Source organism: Hesperophylax consimilis, chromosome 12 (genome assembly GCF_061612785.1).
Source record: "Hesperophylax consimilis isolate HC1 chromosome 12, BYU_Hcon_1.0, whole genome shotgun sequence".
Taxonomy (NCBI): Eukaryota; Metazoa; Arthropoda; class Insecta; order Trichoptera; family Limnephilidae; genus Hesperophylax; species Hesperophylax consimilis.
Window position 1 is genome coordinate 23,927,270 of NC_142847.1, and position 18,269 is coordinate 23,945,538.

The window sequence follows — 18,269 nt, forward strand, 5'->3', positions numbered from 1 at the left end:
TGGAGACGTTTAGGTACACACATACTAATTTCAACGAACGCGCGTATTTGTTCCACTCAAATCATGGAACGTTCAGTGCTCGCTTTTGTTTTCGCATTTTCGCTTGTGGACGCAATTCTACCAATATCGGTATTTTATAACGCATGCAGACTATTCAGATATGGAGACATTTAGGTACTCTTATAGTAATTTCGTCGAACATGCATATTTGTACCACTCAAATCGTGGAACGTTCAGTGCTCCTTTACGTTTCCATTCGCATTTCACATTTTTTAACTAGTGGATGCACCTCTACCAACACCCGTCTTTTATCACGCACGCAGATTACTTTTTAGATATGGAGACATTTAGGTACTCTCATACTAAGTTCGTCAAACGTAAGTATTTGTACCTCACAAATCGTGTCGGCGGTAAGTGCTCCAATTCGTAACTAATTCAGTTCATCATCACATTCGCACGCGCCTTTTTATTTTCTCATCTGCGCAGACTACTATCCGAAACATTGCGAGACTTTAGATACAAGATAATGTACGGTTTCGCCGAACGAAGATATTTGTTTTTCTCAAATCGCGTTAAGTGAATCCGCCTAACCCTTTCTCTCCCCTCTCTATCGGTCGCCTTCCGCCATCAATTTTTAATTATCGGATTTTTGCCGAACACATAAAATTGATCGAAATTGTGGTATGAAAATGAATTTCTCCGAATGACATATAGAAAATACATTGTTATTCTTATGCCGTTCATACACAGCAATTTTTAGATTTGCTGACTCAGCTCACCACAATCTTGATTTGATGACCTTTGTCAACGGGACAAAATAATCCTAATCCTTACTCGGGGTCAAACACCCCTGCCTAAAACGCAACAAAAAATAAACTCCAATGGGTACCCTAAAATCACTATCATTAATACATTTTAACAAAAAAAAATTAGCCACTTGACATCTCCCGACTTAGTTGTTTTATAAAAAATGTAACATTCCTGAAAATATCTATCGGTGATGAGAGAATTAACGATCTCCAGGTACCTACAGTCCCGAATGTGTCAAAACGCCGAGTTTGTTTTATAATGATTTAACTGCAACCCGACAAAAAATAGCACTTCACATGAGAATTCATCACAGAACATTTGTTTACGCTATACAAAAACGAAACACCCAAACAACGGTATGTAACTCGAGACAAAACATGACAAGAGCGAGAAACAGTACAGAAGATTAAATATAATAAGAACATGCAAATATTTACCTTGTTTTCAGGGATGGGTTTTAGGAATGTCAATAACATTAGTAATAGATATAGTAAAATATCTAAAACCGCTTCACATTGGGCGCCATTGTGACAATAACACGTTAACTTCTCCTCCGGCATCTAGCTCAGAATAATACTTATATATATTGCTGCTCTTATACTTACCAATTCGTATGTTCTGCCTTCTCGCCAATTCGTGTCGCTTGGGTGGGGACTAGGGAGGTGAATTTAATTAATAACATCTATTAATTATGTATGAGTCTCTATTATAATTGGGTTTATCAAGTGTTAATACTAAATCTAAATTAAACTTAGATCTACTTACATCTATAACTTAACTAGTTGTCATATGGTTCGGATTACTTCTCCACTATTCACATTGTTATTGTTCACGGTTATTACACTGTTTTCACTGAGTTGGTTCCGTTCGTTGGCCTTAGTAAGGCCGAAGTCCTAGGTGGCAGCCTCTGCCGTTCTGCAGCTCAGGCCCTCCCGGCCGCGTCTGATCTCCGCACTTTCTTCGTCTCCCGCCCAACATTACGTCGCCGGGCGGAGGATAACACTTGAAAATCACTTTCTCTGACTCGACTGTAACTTCTTCATCCGCCGCCCAGCTTCACACCGCTGGGCGGGGAGCGCGTACTTCACCACCACTGCTGTCTCGGTCTCCTCTCTCTCCCGCCTCGATCTTGACTGTCTTTCTTTCTTGAGCTCGTAGGACCTGTCGCCCTACCCCGCACTTCTCACTTATTTCTTTACAACCCCCGTCTGTCAACACTTTCTTTGTCTTTGGGCGCACACTGCGGGACATACTCAGTTTAACGTTCATATTTATTTGTGACGAAATTTGATTCGTCACAACACTTTATGCTGATCAAAAGCTTTCAGTTTTGTTTTGGAAAAAACATTGCTTTATAAATACGCAAAATGTAAAAACATTTAATTATATTAATAATATTTCAGAAGGTATGCGGGGATAGTGCAATGCAATACATTCCGTAATTCAGAGTAAAACAAAATAACGATGCATAAAATAAAAACAGAAGAGAAATATCAAAATGTTAACTAGAAATTGTGCATATAGTCGTTTAAGGAGGATATTTGACCGTCGTATTCTTGCATTGGCATAGCAGCGGCAGATAGACTATTTGCCGATGACAATGCACTCATACACACAACAGCATTCTGCTGAATTTGGTAACATTATATTAAAAACATTTTTGCAGTTAATTTTTAGTTAGTTTTTAAAGACATTTCAAAATTTCACAGCTAATCATTTCTTTTTTTCATTAGAGATTTTCAATCCTCAGTCAAACCAATTTATTTTTATTTTGACTTCTAGCCGGCCGGAGAGATGGCGCAAAGATCGAAAATTGTAAATGGATGTATTATTGTAAATTTTTTTTTTAAATTAATTATCCTAGTACTAATGAATATATTTTACTATTCCAGATTCCACAATGGCAAAGTAAAACTATCGCAAGCTCTGCGAGACTCCATGTCCAAGGACCCCATAGCCCCCGTGGTGTGGGAGCCTCACCTCACGGCGCTGGACCGGCGGGTGAAGATCATCCTCGAGGGGGTGCGTCAGTGCCTACTCAGGGCCGAGGAGAGTGAAGAGTTCGAGCACGAGCTCGTCTGATGACGGGCCGAGGGTCGGCCTGGAGTGCGGTGCATTTATGATTGTAGTTCTAATGCGCGGTGACGCATAACACAACCTGTTACTGAGAGCTTTGTTGTAACCTGTCCGTCTTTATCATAAACGAGTGTGGAAAATCTTCGATCCCCTAATTTGAAATAATTTTTTTTTAATACACATTTGAGGTTTTTATTATGATTTTCTGTCGAGCTGTGACCTGTCACCTTTTTGACCAGAAAATAACTGAATTGTTTTCCCAATTTAAGAATTTTCGTCTGTATAATCGATTTCTTGATCACAACTCTATTTTTTTTACCATTTTGATAACATATTTAAATAAAGTGTTGTGTAAAGTGAAGCAAGTCATTAGAGCTACGATCCACGATTGTGAGCTAGACCTAACAGTGATCTGATTATCATAGAAGACTTTGAAGAGATGTCGAGGACTATATAATATAAATAATAATTGCAATTATTTAATCACTCTGTTGAATGTGCAACTTGATAGATATTATTATCAACTGTTACTGTTAAGATTGATAAATCATACGCTATTTTTGCCATTTGTTTTGTTTTGCGTTTTCTCTTGGATGTAAAAATGATATTAAGTATATTAAATAAATATCATATAAAATATATTAAAAAGTCTTATGAATGCCATATAGCTAAAATTCATTTATTTTTTTAAGTGTGTAGTCAGAAAATAAACAATTCAATGAAATTATTGTATTAGAAATCTTTATTTTATTAGATTACGAAATTTTATAAACTCTTTTGATTGTTTTGAATCTCAATTAAAGTATTTTTTCTTTTACTTATCTTTTGTAAATTGTTTTAACTCCAGTTCTTTCATAAAATATTTTTTTTATTATATTCTTTTTTCATGTGTAAAAAAATACTTATTTTGTTAGTGAAGTAATATTTTTTCAATTTAATGAAATGCAGCTTTTTATATATTGTTAAGTTTATAATGGAGTATTTTGTATTTTACAATATTATTTATAACTTTTAGACAATTCAAAAAATAAATTTTTTTAAGCAGCACGAAAATTGTGGCCAGCAAACATAATTTTTTTACTCGTAAATAAAATTGATATTCTTTGTAAAATATACCAACAAAATACTGTCAATCAAGTAAATCATTTTTTTATAACATATAAGTTTCGCGGTTCCATGATAACTTAACACAGTGACAATTCAACACACTTTTAAAAAGTGATATAAAGTAATTAGAAACGATTAAAAAAAAATTAACCTGAACTAACCTAACCTAACCTACTTAATAAAGTTTTTGTTTCATCACTTTCCATGATTTTATATAACTTTTTAAACATTTGATGAATTATCATTGTGATGATTTATCCGGTCACCAAGTTTTGCATATCCAAAGAAGTGTAATTTCCAACAAATATAGAACATTTATTACGGTGTTTAAAATATACAACTAGTCACCAAAATATCAGTTATTTTTTAAGTACTAGCTAGTAATAATTGTATCTGCAGTGTTACTACAATCTTCACAATGTGTCTAAATAAAAAATATTATCTTCTCATTTAAAATAATTAAACACACTTCACATTTCCTCCAATTTTTTTTCTTTAGAGTTTTCTTCTAAAACTAGAATAAATGGATTCTTATTAGTTTCACATACATCAACTCGGTACTAATAAGCAATCAATCGATATAACTATAACAGTTTAAAAAGTAAGCAGTAACAAAATTACTCATTACAAACGAAATCAGTCTATTTTTTATTATTCACAGTCGTAATAATTGTAAAAAAAAACATAAAATTCGAAATTATTTATTTATAATAACAATAAAAATTGGCAGCGTTTTCAATTTTAAGTGAAGAAAAAAATGCTTTCCTATAATATTTTGTAGAGTGCGATTATAGACGTGAAATTAATAAAAACCGTTGATAAAAAAATAATTTAAAAAGTTGATTTAATATTTAACGATTTTATTTTCTGACCACATTTTATTTGGGAAGCTTTGATTGTCTAGGAATATTCGAGATTTTTAAAGCATTAAGTTGTGCATAGCATATTATATATTTTTTACGAATTTATTTAAACTGTCTGGTGGGCATTGAATTAATAATGTTCCAAAGAATAAGTTACCATAAATAATAATTTTTGAGTGTTACCTACTATTTAATAATTTACTTATGTAAATAAAAATATATATTATTAATTGTTAAGTACAGATTGTTATGCTGCGTACACACTTGCGAGCCGAACCAAGAACATTGGGAAATAATTCATAACCCATGATTCTTGGTTCGGCTCACGCTTCGGCTAGCAATGGCGTTAGACAGACAGCGTATAATGAATGTAACTTGTAATATATAAAAATCATTCAATAAAATTATTCAGGTTTCAGATGGACAATGCAGAATGTAGATTGTATAATACATTAAATATCCAGAATGCAGATTGTATAATACATTAAATATCCAGAATGCAGATTGTATAATACATTCAATATCCAGAATGCAGATTGTATAATACATTCAATATCCAGAATGCAGATTGTATAATACATTCAATATCCAGAATGCAGATTGTATAATACGTTCAATATCCAGAATGCAGATTGTATAATACATTAAATATCCAGAATGCAGATTGTATAATACATTAAATATCCAGAATGCAGATTGTATAATACATTCAATATCCAGAATGCAGATTGTATAATACATTCAATATCCAGAATGCAGATTGTATAATACGTTCAATATCCAGAATGCAGATTGTATAATACATTAAATATCCAGAATCAAGATTATATAATACCTTATATATCCAGGTGCAGATTGTAGAATACATTAAATATTCAGAATGCAGATTGTACAATACATTAAATACCCAAAATGCAGATTATATAATACCTTATGCATCCAGGATGCAGATTGTATAATACATTAAATATCCAAAATTCAGATTTTATAATACATTGAATATCCGGAATGCACATTGTATAATACATTCAATATCCAGAATGCAGATTGTATAATACTTTAAATATCCAGAATGCACATTATTTAATACATTAAATATCCATAATGCGTTATGTAAAGTTTATAAAATATACATTAAAATCAGAATTTAAATTGAAAATTGCATTAAATTTTCAGAATCCAGTTGCAACGTTAAATATACAGAAAATTTAATAAGTTTCAGTATAATGATTGTAAAATAGGCGTTATGTTTAGAATGCACATTGTAAAAAAAACAAGTTAAACATATTCAGAATGAAGATTTAAAAATTTATGTTCAGAATTAAAATTGTAAAAATTATTAAAAATATACTTTGAGATTGTGCATAATATGTTTAGAATAAAGAAAGATTGCAAAATATTATTTCAGGTGCGGAATATAAAAAAATAATAATGTTTATAAAGGCAACTTGAAAATAAATTAAATATTCAGAATGAAGATTACACAATATATTTGATATTTAAACTGCAAATCGAAAAAATATATATACAGAATACATATTGTACTACCATTAAATATTCAAATTTTTATGTTTCTTCAAACAGTTTTTGTATTGATAATGCTCAGCAAGATTCCAACTAGGTATTTATAAATGAGAGAAATATTTTCTATACAATTTGTTTTAATTATTTATAATATAGTTGTTGAAGAAAATCCTATTCAATTATTCTAGTTTGTATTTGATTTGGTTTTATTTCTTTGTTACCTGTGAGGAGTTTTCGACAGTTTTCTCATTTGATGAAAGTTATCATTATTTTTATTTTTTTAAGGATGCAACAAATACTTTGGGTGTGACAGTATATATTAAATTTAAAAAAACACCGCTTTCGTTGAATTAATAATGACAGCGCACAGCAGTCAATAAAAGTGGTGAACAACAAAGTGTATTTTTTTAAATTTAATATTTTCATTTGTCTTTTAATACTATACCTACTCAATTTAGTTGGTAAAGATTATGTTAACCAGATTTTTCCAGAAATTGTAAAAAAAAAACATTTTGGAAAACTAGAGAATGTTAATCTACCTACATAATTACGTAAAAATAAATTATTTTTAATAAATTCCTGTTTTTTTTAATGTACATATTATGACGATATCTATTAAGGCTACTGCATTCTAGTAAGCTAATCAAATAACAACAAACATACATAAAAGGAAAACAATACGGTCTATGTGAAATACATATTTTAGAAAAATTATTTCAATGTAACATGGGTATCTAAAAATAATATTTGTAATAGCGTGTATTTTCGGTCAGGTGAAAGACCACCATTTCGAATCGAAACATTACTTGAAATGGAAATGATGAAATGTTTGGTGACCAGATCTGAATAGCCAGGTACTTTCCAACCATTTTCATTCTCTTTCCCATATAAATCTCCTTCCCACCAGCTTCAGCCTTACAACACATCCCAATCAGGGATGACATAGTCCCATAGGTTTGGTCAGTTCTTCACGTAATATAAAAAAATGCAATAATAGATTTTGAACTCTTATTTAATAATCCTAGATTTTTTAACTAAGAAAATTCTCTAATGATCAGCTAGTTGATCTTAAATGAGATTAAAAAATAACTACAAAAATACTTCAGCCACTAAGAGATGGTCTGATTACGGCAAATTTAACTTTATGGACACACTACACTGGAATGGTGGCACTTTTGTATAAAAGAAAAGAAATATTTTATTTTATTTTATTCAGATTATGGTTTTATGGTTACAAAATAAGCGTGCAGTGGCATAAAAAATTAACCAGAAAAAAATATCACGTACTTTAATTAAGGGCATCCATTACAATTTTTTTTTTTTTTTTTTTAACCATGTTTCCAGCAAGAAAAAAATCATCGTTCTTGTAATATCAAGAACACATTCCATAACCATACTTTTATTTAAAATTTCACAAACATGCCAAGACTCAAAAGATAGGTACTTAAATTCTCGGTCTTAAGTGCTTTTATATAAATAACACTTTACGCAAAAAATCTCTTTACTACCTATTCAACTTCTCTTGAATCTCCACGAAACTCTTGTTCTTAGTTTCGGGGACAAAGAAATGCGTGAAAAACAAACCGCAATAACAGCAACCAGCAAATATCCAAAACGCCACATAGACCCCTGCCGCATCAGCAACTACCAAATATAACTTCGACACCAAGAAGGCCAGGGTAGACCCATAAATACTACCACAAGACACCGCAATGCTTTTAACATTAGTCGGGAAGTATTCCCCAAGTAAAACATAACCTAATGAGCCTATGCCAACACTGTAGCAGACGCAGAATAACATGATAGATGCAAGTGGAAGCCAGGATATTTTGGACATGGTATCTTCAGGGTAGCATAGATAGTCCTGCAAGAAGAAGTAGGTTCCAATAGCTGTAAGGGCGATGGAGTGGCCGATAGATGAAAAGTAGAGCAATGGTTTTCTTCCTAGTTTGTCTGTTGCGATTGTTGCAATGATACCTAAAAAGACAATTGCAATTTTCGTGAGTTTAACATTAAATAACCCTTTTCAATAGATACATATTAACATGATTTGATACAGATATGTACAATACTAGTTGTACGAAATTTTATGTTGTATATGATGGTAGAAAAATAATAAGGCAGTAAGTAGGTACCTGATATCACTTGAAGAACTCCATACAATATGGTAGTAAGGCTCGATTCTATGCTCATGCTGGTGGCTTCAAAGATGATCTGCAGATACGATATGATGGCCATGTTACCACAGAGTTGTTGAAGACTTCGTATACCTAAAAACCAAATTCACACATGAATTTAGTATTGCTTTCTGTGGGTCTCGAATTCCAGTAATGAAAAAATGTCCGGCAAACGACTTCATTTTATTGTATTTGTTAATTTAAGTGTTAATACTAGAACTATGATCCCAGTCAAGGATAAAGAATTGTCTTTAACCTTAAATAGAACCGGAATTCTCCCTCAGAGTCAGTGGGTTTATTGTTTTGCCACATTCCACAGATAACGATAGTAAAACCAATGCTGCCAAACTCACCAACAATAATGATGATAGCCCTCCTGTACATCTTCTCTGTAAATAATTCCTTCAATCCTCCACGTTTCTCCAAATCTTCCTTCACGTTAATTTCAATTTCATCGAGTGCTTTGTTAACCTCCTAAAATAACAAATTGAATTAATATACCTTCGAGAATATTTTTGCCTGGCCGATAAGGTACAGGTATACTTTGAAAGTCTTAACTATCTTAAAAACCAAAAAAACGGTTTAAAAATTAATTTGTCAAATATTATCAAACAGCCTCGTATTAGAAAAATATACAAGAACAGGGTTATTTGCGCACTGGTAAATGGAATCACATTCCGAGCGTCTGTGCTATATAGGATCAACCTTCAAACCTGCTGTTTTACTCAAAAAAATATTTTTTAAACTAACTCCGCGTAGGAGGGAATTTATTTGTCTCGGGGTTTCTGTCACCTTTGAGGATGCTGTATTGAGGGTTTTTTTGAGGTGAAGAAGAAGTGCACGTGGGTCTTGAAGAGAGCCATGTTGTAGAAGGAAGAAAACACAGAGGCCGGCAAATCGAGCCATTGAATGCAAAAACGAGTTGTAGGAACGATCCGTTCTCATGAAATATTATACACCGTGCACAAATGTTGGGTGAGCATTTCAAGTTTCCCAACTATGCACCAGTGCCGAAGGGATCGATGCCGCTAGTTCCTCAGAACATCTTCCATTTAAATAGCGGTAGAATAAGGACAGCATTCTCACCTGATTATTGTTCTCTAATAATTGCAATACGTTTGTGAAGATAGAGAAATCTAAAAAAAGACCTCCCTTCTTCTGAACAGTCAGGGGCGAATTTGCAATTTGTATAGGGTCAACAATTCGTCAGTTTGCGGGCCATGCACAGTACGCTCAGCTTCCGAGAAGCTAACTTGACTGGGTCTTCGATGGAGTCACCGTGTCTGAGCTGGTCACTCAGAGATACACCAACACTGTAATATATTTATTCCGGAAATATGTATTTGAAATAAATATTTTATAGTTGTTACACTTACTGCAAGGTTATCACAGTCTCTCAATTTAATAAGAGATTCTCTCGCTTTTGTCTTATCTCCCTTGATGAGGAAATAGTAAGGAGATTCGGGGATGCTGAGGCAGAAAGCGAAGAAGATCAGGGGGAAGAAAACTGTGATATAAGCTACTTCTTGGTAGTCAAAGTAGGGACCGATGCTGTAGGATATGAGACTTCCGATGTTCATACCGAAGTTCAGGGTTGAGGTGAGAGCCCCCCTGATCTCTTTTTCGGCTATTTCTCCGCAGTACATTGATGTTACCTGGAAATAACAATAACATTTACAAGCTTTACTACCCGCTTTCACCTTCAATCTTGACGACGACCACAATCACTACCCTTTCTTTTAAAGCATTAGTTACATATTTTTCGTTGTCACTCTCTAAACAAATATCATCTTCATATCACGCCTTATCTAAAATTTCCTATTCTCCATTCAACATCTCATCTCTTCTCTGAACGCGACTCTAATCTTCCATATAATTTTGAATTTTGTCCATTTAAACAAAATTAATATAAAAATTCACCCAAATTCATGGCCAAAAACACCCTTGAAGGGTGAAAGCCAGAAATATTAACTTACCACAAGTCCTACGCCAAGGCTGAGCCCTGCCATTAGTTGAGCAGCATAGAGATACCAAGCTGATGTTGCCATCATTATAAGAATCTAAAAAAAAGTAATTCAAGAATATCTGTAAAAGGCGTATAAAGAAAAACACTGCATTATCAATTGCGTCAACAATATCAAATCCGACAACATCAATGATAATTGGTACGGGGGGGACAGTCGCCAACCAACCGTTTTGCTATAGGGTATTTTCCCTTTTTTTTATTCTTGAAAAAAAAAATGACAATGAAGTTATTTTTTTTTTATGTTGATGAATAAATTTTTCATAACGATATAAAATTTTTCATTTTTTTATTTTCCGTTTGTGTCATGCTCGTTTTTATTCGTAAATTCACTGGGTAGACGCCGGTCACGCCGAGCAACGTTGGTGACAGCCGTTTTACAAGTCAGTGGCGCATTCTATGTCATAATTCTTTCTTCAATCTGTAAACTTAACCCGCCATAACACAGGGGCATCCCTAGCATGGCGGTTGATATAACATTCAATATGTATCAACCAATGTAAATTTTTTTGAAATAATAAAAAAAATGACTGGCCAGTGCTAGGTTTTTAAAATCAATACTAAGGAATGAAAATATTAAAATTTTACGTTTTCAGTACAATTATCAGAATCAGAAAAATAAACATTAAATTTTCGACACATTTTTTACTGTATTCATAGTTTGTCAAAATAACCCATACTGATCAATTGTAAAATGAACGGCAATGCACTTTGAACTGCTACACTGACCTCTCAGGCCACGTAGATATCTGCCACCAAATAATGCGTACTCATAAAAATCTCCCTTCCAATTATTATTATAAATAAATATAGAAAGAGAAAACACTTATCTTACTCTTTAAATTTAAAAGTTTATTTGACACTCCCGTGTGATTTTAAACATATATCTGTATCTCGTATAAATTGGTAAATATAAAAACCATCTGTAAGCGATTTCAATATCTTTAGCCACGTTTGTGTTCAAAATTTTAATATTTTTAATTACACAATATTTAGTTTGTCTGTAATATTAAAATCAGAAATTGTTTCATATGCTTTCAAAAACAGTTTTCATTTTGGAATATGTTGAAAGACAGTTATCTATTTGAAATTAAATGTCGAGCGGGAATATTTCACTAAATTATTTTTTTGAAATGTCTAGACCTAGACCCATGGGGTTTTAATTAAATGAATTCAATGTTTAATTACTTACCCAGGAAGCAAAGTAGGGCCAGGCAGAGAGGAGCATGGTCATTTTCCTTCCGATTCTGTCCACTAAAAATCTGGCTACCAAACACCCAGGCAATGTTCCTAGATTCAGCATCGATACGATCCATGAACTGTCATCCTATTAAAATGACCCAATCAAGACAAATATAAAAATAATAATGATAATAAAAAATGTATTGTCATCATCCAAATTCAGCTATAGAACGAGTTTAGAATTTACCTTGAAATTTAGGAGGTAGAGGTATAGTCAAAATAACTTCTTTGAAACATAATCAGGTAGAAATGCTAAGAACTTTTTTTCATAGGAAAGCTTATAGCTCAGAAATGCACAAAATAATTTGCAAGGCAGATAGAAATATTACACCTTTAAATTTATACGATGAGAATGCCAACATTTTTATAAATCCCAACCAGGAATTATTAGATTCCTGGTCAAATAAAATTATTCACGCAAAACACTTAAATTATCTCAACCAAACGTATGTTGACAAATTTTCGTCAAACAAATGGTTGAGTATTGAAGAGTTGAGCGCAGAAACAGAAGGATTTATGCTTGCCATTCAGGATAGAGTCATTAATACTAAAAATTATAGGAAGCATGTAATCAAAGATACAAATCAAATTGATGATTTGTGTAGAAAATGTTTGGCTTTTCCGGAAACTATTGAACATATTATATCGGGATTTTCTATATTAGCGCCGTTCGAGTATACATTTAGGCATAATCAAGTTTTAAAAATAACTCATCAAAGTTTGGTAATTAAACATAACTTGATTGATAGCAATATTTTATTTTTAATTTTTTTTTTTTAAGATATATAATACCATATTTTGAATACTAACCAAATTCATTTTTAGAACATGAATTTTATAAAATATATTATGATGAAACTATACTAACAGACCGAACTATTAGTCATAATAGACCCGATATAGTTTTACATGACAAAATTTAAAAAAAATTACTTATACTTTGTCCATCATCAATGTCCGATGATGAACACTGCAATGCTGTCCGAAACGTTGGCTAAAGAAGGAGTTAGCGCAACACGGCATAACACCCCAAAAACAAATAACAAAAAAAACTGGTTAAAATTGTCGAATTTCGATATTTCTAAAATAACATCTGATTTCAATTTAATTGCTAATGGAAACAACAACTTAATACTGGGTAGATGGAAAAACATAAAAAATGGTTATTAGGTTCTGGGTCTGGGTATTTTTAATAATTTATAAGTACTTCCTAATCTTCAAACTCAACTTAGACTATAAAAAAAATTAAATTTTTAATGATTAAAAAAAACATGACCGTCAAACTGCCAAAACCTTTGAAATGTTGAACTTTGACAAAAAATGACACTTTATTGCATCTTTTACCATCTTCCCCAACATAAAAATATAGCAGTTTCTAGCAGTAATGAAGCTGACACCAAGTGTAATAAATATATAGCAGTTTCTAGCAGTAATGAAGCTGACACAAAGTGCAATGAATATATAGCAGAAATGAAGCTGACGCCAAGTGTAATAAATATATAGCAGTTTCTAGCAGTAATGAAGCTGACACAAAGTGTAATGAATATATAGCAGTAATGAAGCTGACGCCAAGTGTAATAAATGTATAGCAGTTTCTAGCAGTAATTAAGCTGACACAAAGTGTAATGAATATATAGCAGTAATGAAGCTGACGCCAAGTGTAATAAATATATAGCAGTTTCTAGCAGTAATGAAGCTGACACAAAGTGTAATGAATATATAGCAGAAATGAAGCTGACGCCAAGTGTAATAAATATATAGCAATTTCTAGCAGTAATGAAGCTGACACAAAGTGTAATGAATATATAGCAGTAATGAAGCTGACGCCAAGTGTAATAAATATATAGCAGTTTCTAGCAGTAATTAAGCTGACACAAAGTATAATGAATATATAGCAGTAATGAAGCTGACGCCAAGTGTAATAAATATATAGAAGTAATGTAGCTGACACCAAGTGTAATAAATATACAGCGGTTTCTAGCAGTAATAAAGCTGACACCAAATAACTCATTCCAAAAAACAAAATTTCTAGTTGTTTTATAACATGAACCTTCTTATGTCGTCGCTGATTTAATATGTATTGGTAGTAGGTTTTTTGTTTGTAATTGGTAGGAATTTAATTACCGTTGCATATTAGGTACCAGAACATACGTCTAATTGTTTAAAAGTATACATTATGCTTCAAAAAATCTGGGACCATGAGATGCGTATTATTCGTGCAGTCACGATGAGAAGGCAACTATGGCGAAGTATAGTCCTACCGACTAATGCCGACATAAATTGAAGGTTGTTTTCTTACCCTTGTTATTTTGAAACCGGCAGATCCATCGAGGAGTTTGGGCAAGGCAGGGGAGGCCCACCCCATGTGGAGACCGGCACACACCAACCCCATCATTGCTACAAATTACACCAAATAATTGACTATTGTATTTAGGGTTGCTTTAGATTAAACTATATGATAAACAGTTAATTGTTTTGGGAGTAACTATAAATTAACGTGAATCATTTCACAAGTAAGAAATCTAGTCAAATCCTCAAACTTTATAAAGTTCGATAACAAGTTGTACTTACGTAGGCACTTACTTTAAAGCGCACTTCAAGTGAAATAAAAAAAAAACTGCGCCACAGAAATGTAATGTTATATTATACTCTGCTTTTGCATCCCTCAATTGTATTATGACAAACTTGTGGATAACTCCTTATAATGGTTTGTGTAATATAATTTTGTATATATATTTTGTTTGTATTTATAATATAATATGTAATAAATTCAAACATTTTTTTTGAGAAACTGTTAATACGTCAATTATCAAAAATGCCACCACATGAGAGGCAGATGATTTTTATTATTGAACTTCTCTGTACAACAAGGAGATAACTTACTGATGCAACGTACTATTAATTTAATAAATCTGGTCAAATCATTCATTTTACTGTTAAAACGGGGCTGCACTTCAGGCCTTCAACAAATTAATTCACAGAATCCTAACAAAGCATCAGTCAATAGCGAATTTTATGAAGACGGCGGAATACGTGTTCATACAAATATTGAAAATGACATACTGATATTTATTATCAAAAGAACAATTGTTCTCGATATATTCTGAATGACTAATATTTTATCAAGAAATTGTCACTCACTCACTTTATTGACAGGATCATTTTTCTCCGTACAGGAAGATTTTTTTTTTCATTTTTTCAGCTTTTGTGTGCCGTGTGGCCGTGTTAGTATTCTAGCATGTATCTTTCAAAGGAATGAAAAGTATCACATAAAAAAATTAAATTAAGAAAAATGCAATTACTCGAGATTTGCAACCCCAGCAATAATTCCACAAAAACTTTCCTACGAAGCCTGAGAGCCTAGATTCGAGAGTATCAGTAGTCACGCACGGGGCACGCTCACGAGATGAGAGGCGAATACAATACCGTGTAATGTTCCGTGTAATACATTATAATGTTCCGTATAATATAATCCACACATCTTTACCTGTGAAAGCCGACGAGTATTGTGTAACCCTGCCACTCCACACACGATACATATTGTTGTCTGGGAATTATTTCCACAGAACTTTGAGCAGTTTTTCGCACAAAAGAAACCCTGTAACAATATAAAAGAAACGTTAAATAAATTGAGTGGTAGACGTTTTATTATATTCATGTGTGTTTTGTGATGCTTTTGTATTGTTTTTTAATGTAGATACTCAAATATATGAAGTTTTATTTGCAGGTTTCGTAAATGGATGAGATTTTCTTTGTTTTGCAAATAAAGCTTTTCCAACATTTAAGTTTTTTTATTTATCTTACCGTTTTTGGGAATGTAAAAGCACGATTTTAATTAAGATTTTTAATTAAAAGAAAACTCCCTAAACGCACTACAAAAATTGATATTCATCGGAAAAAAGTGATTTTAAAAACGAACTTTACTGATAACATAGGTTAACAATAAATACATAATAAAATATAGTAAGTAGGATAAAAAAAAATCAAACGGTTGCTTAATTAAAATCAGGAAATAAAGCATACATATTATGTAAACTAAAAAAATTTACTTGTGAACTGTTCCGTCACGGCGATTTGATTTGACAGGCCGTGTGCTGACCAATAGTATAGTCAGAATTTGAACTGTACAGTTTGAATTCACACACGTCAACTATAATCACGGAGTGCCGTGAGCCGTACAATTGCATCGAAACTTTCGTCTTGTCAAAACCAATGTGTGTACTCTCGCCGGTCATTTATCGGAATAATCCCTCAAACGTATTTTTATCGCAACTATCGCAACTATCGCAATCCAATTCAACATAACGAGTGCTACCGTACAACGATCACCGTTCCAGTGCTGAAAGATGATTCTTGAGTTGCAGATTTCGTTCGCCACCTGGTAAGCTGACTGTGAATTAACCTTACAAATTGTGCTATCGCATTCGCCTGTCATAAGCCATGGGCTTTATCCATGCTTTATCTGTGTGGAATAGCCCTTCAAAATACGGCTATCCCAACCCTTGTTCGTTCCTTGAACATGAACATTTTCTTAATGTTTTGCGTAGCTGTAATATTATAATTTAATACAAAATACCCTTTATACGTATTGCACTAAATTATCTAAAGTAATTTTCAGTTTGATGGTAGGTTGCAAACAATTTGAATATTCACTGAAATAGTTGAGTAATGATAATGATATTATATAAAGTGCACTATTAAGTTATTAAAGACGGTAAATCTGTGAGAACTGATTACGATAATTGAATTCACTATTATTTATCATAAATAAATCAATTTCTTATCAGAAATGTATGAGGAAGTAGGTAAGACAATAAACGAATATTCATATATCCATATAAACAGGATGTTTTTTTTTATCTTCAAAATAAATTTTATTTTTTACCAAGAGATAAAAAATAGGCCTTCAGTTGCTCATATTGTATTTAAAAGTAGTTAATTCATTGAAAATGCAAAATTTTAATTAAACTTTTCTGAATTTTCTAAGTTGTTAAAAAAGTTGAAAGATTAGTTCAAGATTGTTTCTTTTTTTAGAGACAAAAATTCCCAGTTTGAGAATGACCTGATTCCAAATCCCATCAGAAAAAGCTGAATTTGTTGCTTGTGCAATGATGGATGATTAAGCTTGTAAATGATTAAATAATAATTCATTGGACCTCTATGATACAAACCGGTAAAATACAATTTATCATCATCTAATATTTTTAAATCCATCTGTTTGAATTTTGATTTTGTTTTCATGAATTAATGCAAATCTTGGAAGTGAAAATTAATCCACTTTCCAATATTCGATCAAGCTAAGACTCGGCAGTCGGTACTCGTTGTCGATAACAATGCATTCTATCAACTTTTGGTGGCACTTACGCACAAACTCACGCACATACTCACACACACACTCACGCACTTATTTCTGTGAAATCGGCTACCTTCCGGCACAAGAGATAACTCAAAATTGAAAATATATACATGTATTAAAAAAAAAGCTTTATTTTAATACGGGTTGATTTTTTTCAAGTAGGTACTCACTTCAAATAAAACATCAAAAATATATAGAATAAGTATTAAATATATTTTTTTGACAAGTAATACTGGACACATATAATAGAACACTCCTAGAAAAATAACAGCCACACAGATAATTTTCTCACCTGATTAGTATCGTGGAAAAACATCAATGAGTGTTTGGAAATATCTGGTCCACTTCACATTTAAATAGCTACAGATAAGCGAACAAAACCCTGCTACTGACTAAATGGGAAAACTCTACAAAACTTAAAAGATAATCCACGATAGAATTACTTGCATTTCTTGAATGTGCAATTTTTTTTAAATCCTGATCTAAACTGCTTACAAAAGAAGCTGTTATGAAGCCCTAGAAATAGAACAGTGTGCTCAGCTATTGTACTCGAATGTAATTATTAGGATATTTTTAAAGTTTTAAGCTGTTAATATTTTCCACAGCTCTGATGAATTTCACAAGGTTCATTGATTTTGGTCTGTTAGTTGTTGAAAGTCCTCCGCAAATGCTTTCCCGGCTAAATCCGGTGCCATCAATTGGATGGTATCATCAAATTGTATTGAATGTATGAAAATACGTATTACTTAATCATGTCCTGTTTATTGATGGTCTTGAAAACGTTGCGGCTAGCAGTTGAGCAGTCCTCAACAGAACTTACAGAGTTCAAATCCTGACAAAATCAATTAAAATCTTGGAAACAGCCATTTTTCAATACAGATTTAAAATGAACCATGACCTCAATAATCTAATTGAGCTTCACACCATACAAAGATTCTGCAGGTCCCAAAGACTGAGATGTTGAAAATAATATAGATTACAGGACATCGAAAAGTATCTCTAAGTGCCTCAGTGAAATTATGTCCAAGTGCCCCAATGAGCACCAGTGAAAGTATGTCCTAGTGTCTCAGTGACCCTTAGTGAAAGTATGT

At 32.5% G+C, this 18,269-nt stretch overlaps 2 protein-coding genes across 3 annotated transcripts in view; one reads left to right on the plus strand and one right to left on the minus strand.

The window, feature by feature from the left end:
- The window catches only part of LOC149419345 (extracellular serine/threonine protein CG31145), a 303,213-nt gene extending 296,257 nt beyond the window's left edge, over positions 1-6,956 (plus strand). For both annotated transcript variants that reach the window (XM_089638246.1, XM_089638245.1), the window contains exon 13: positions 2,703-6,956. In XM_089638246.1, coding sequence (XP_089494372.1) covers positions 2,703-2,892 — 190 coding nt within the window. In that variant the 3' untranslated portion in view covers positions 2,893-6,956. The remainder of the gene's footprint in view (positions 1-2,702) is intronic.
- A 928-nt stretch (positions 6,957-7,884) lies between these two features.
- On the minus strand, positions 7,885-14,214 carry LOC149419346 (facilitated trehalose transporter Tret1-like). The gene is made up of 7 exons (XM_089637971.1): positions 14,122-14,214; positions 11,773-11,907; positions 10,534-10,617; positions 9,934-10,212; positions 8,911-9,031; positions 8,516-8,650; positions 7,885-8,357 (listed from the first exon to the last, which is right to left on the minus strand). The coding sequence occupies exons 1-7, from the start codon at positions 14,212-14,214 to the stop codon at positions 7,885-7,887; spliced, it is 1,320 nt and encodes a 439-aa protein (XP_089494097.1).
- Positions 14,215-18,269: the final 4,055 nt, after the last annotated feature.

Coding starts and splice junctions, on each gene's coding strand:
- LOC149419346 (XM_089637971.1), bottom strand. CDS start 14,214: ATGGGGTTGGTGTGTGCCGGTCTCCACATGGGGTGGGCCTCCCCTGCC. Junction 10,618..11,772: donor GGCCCTACTTTGCTTCCTGG/GTAAGTAATTAA, acceptor ACTTTTTTTTAG/ATTCTTATAATGATGGCAAC. Junction 8,651..8,910: donor GGCTATCATCATTATTGTTG/GTGAGTTTGGCA, acceptor TTTGGTTTTTAG/GTATACGAAGTCTTCAACAA.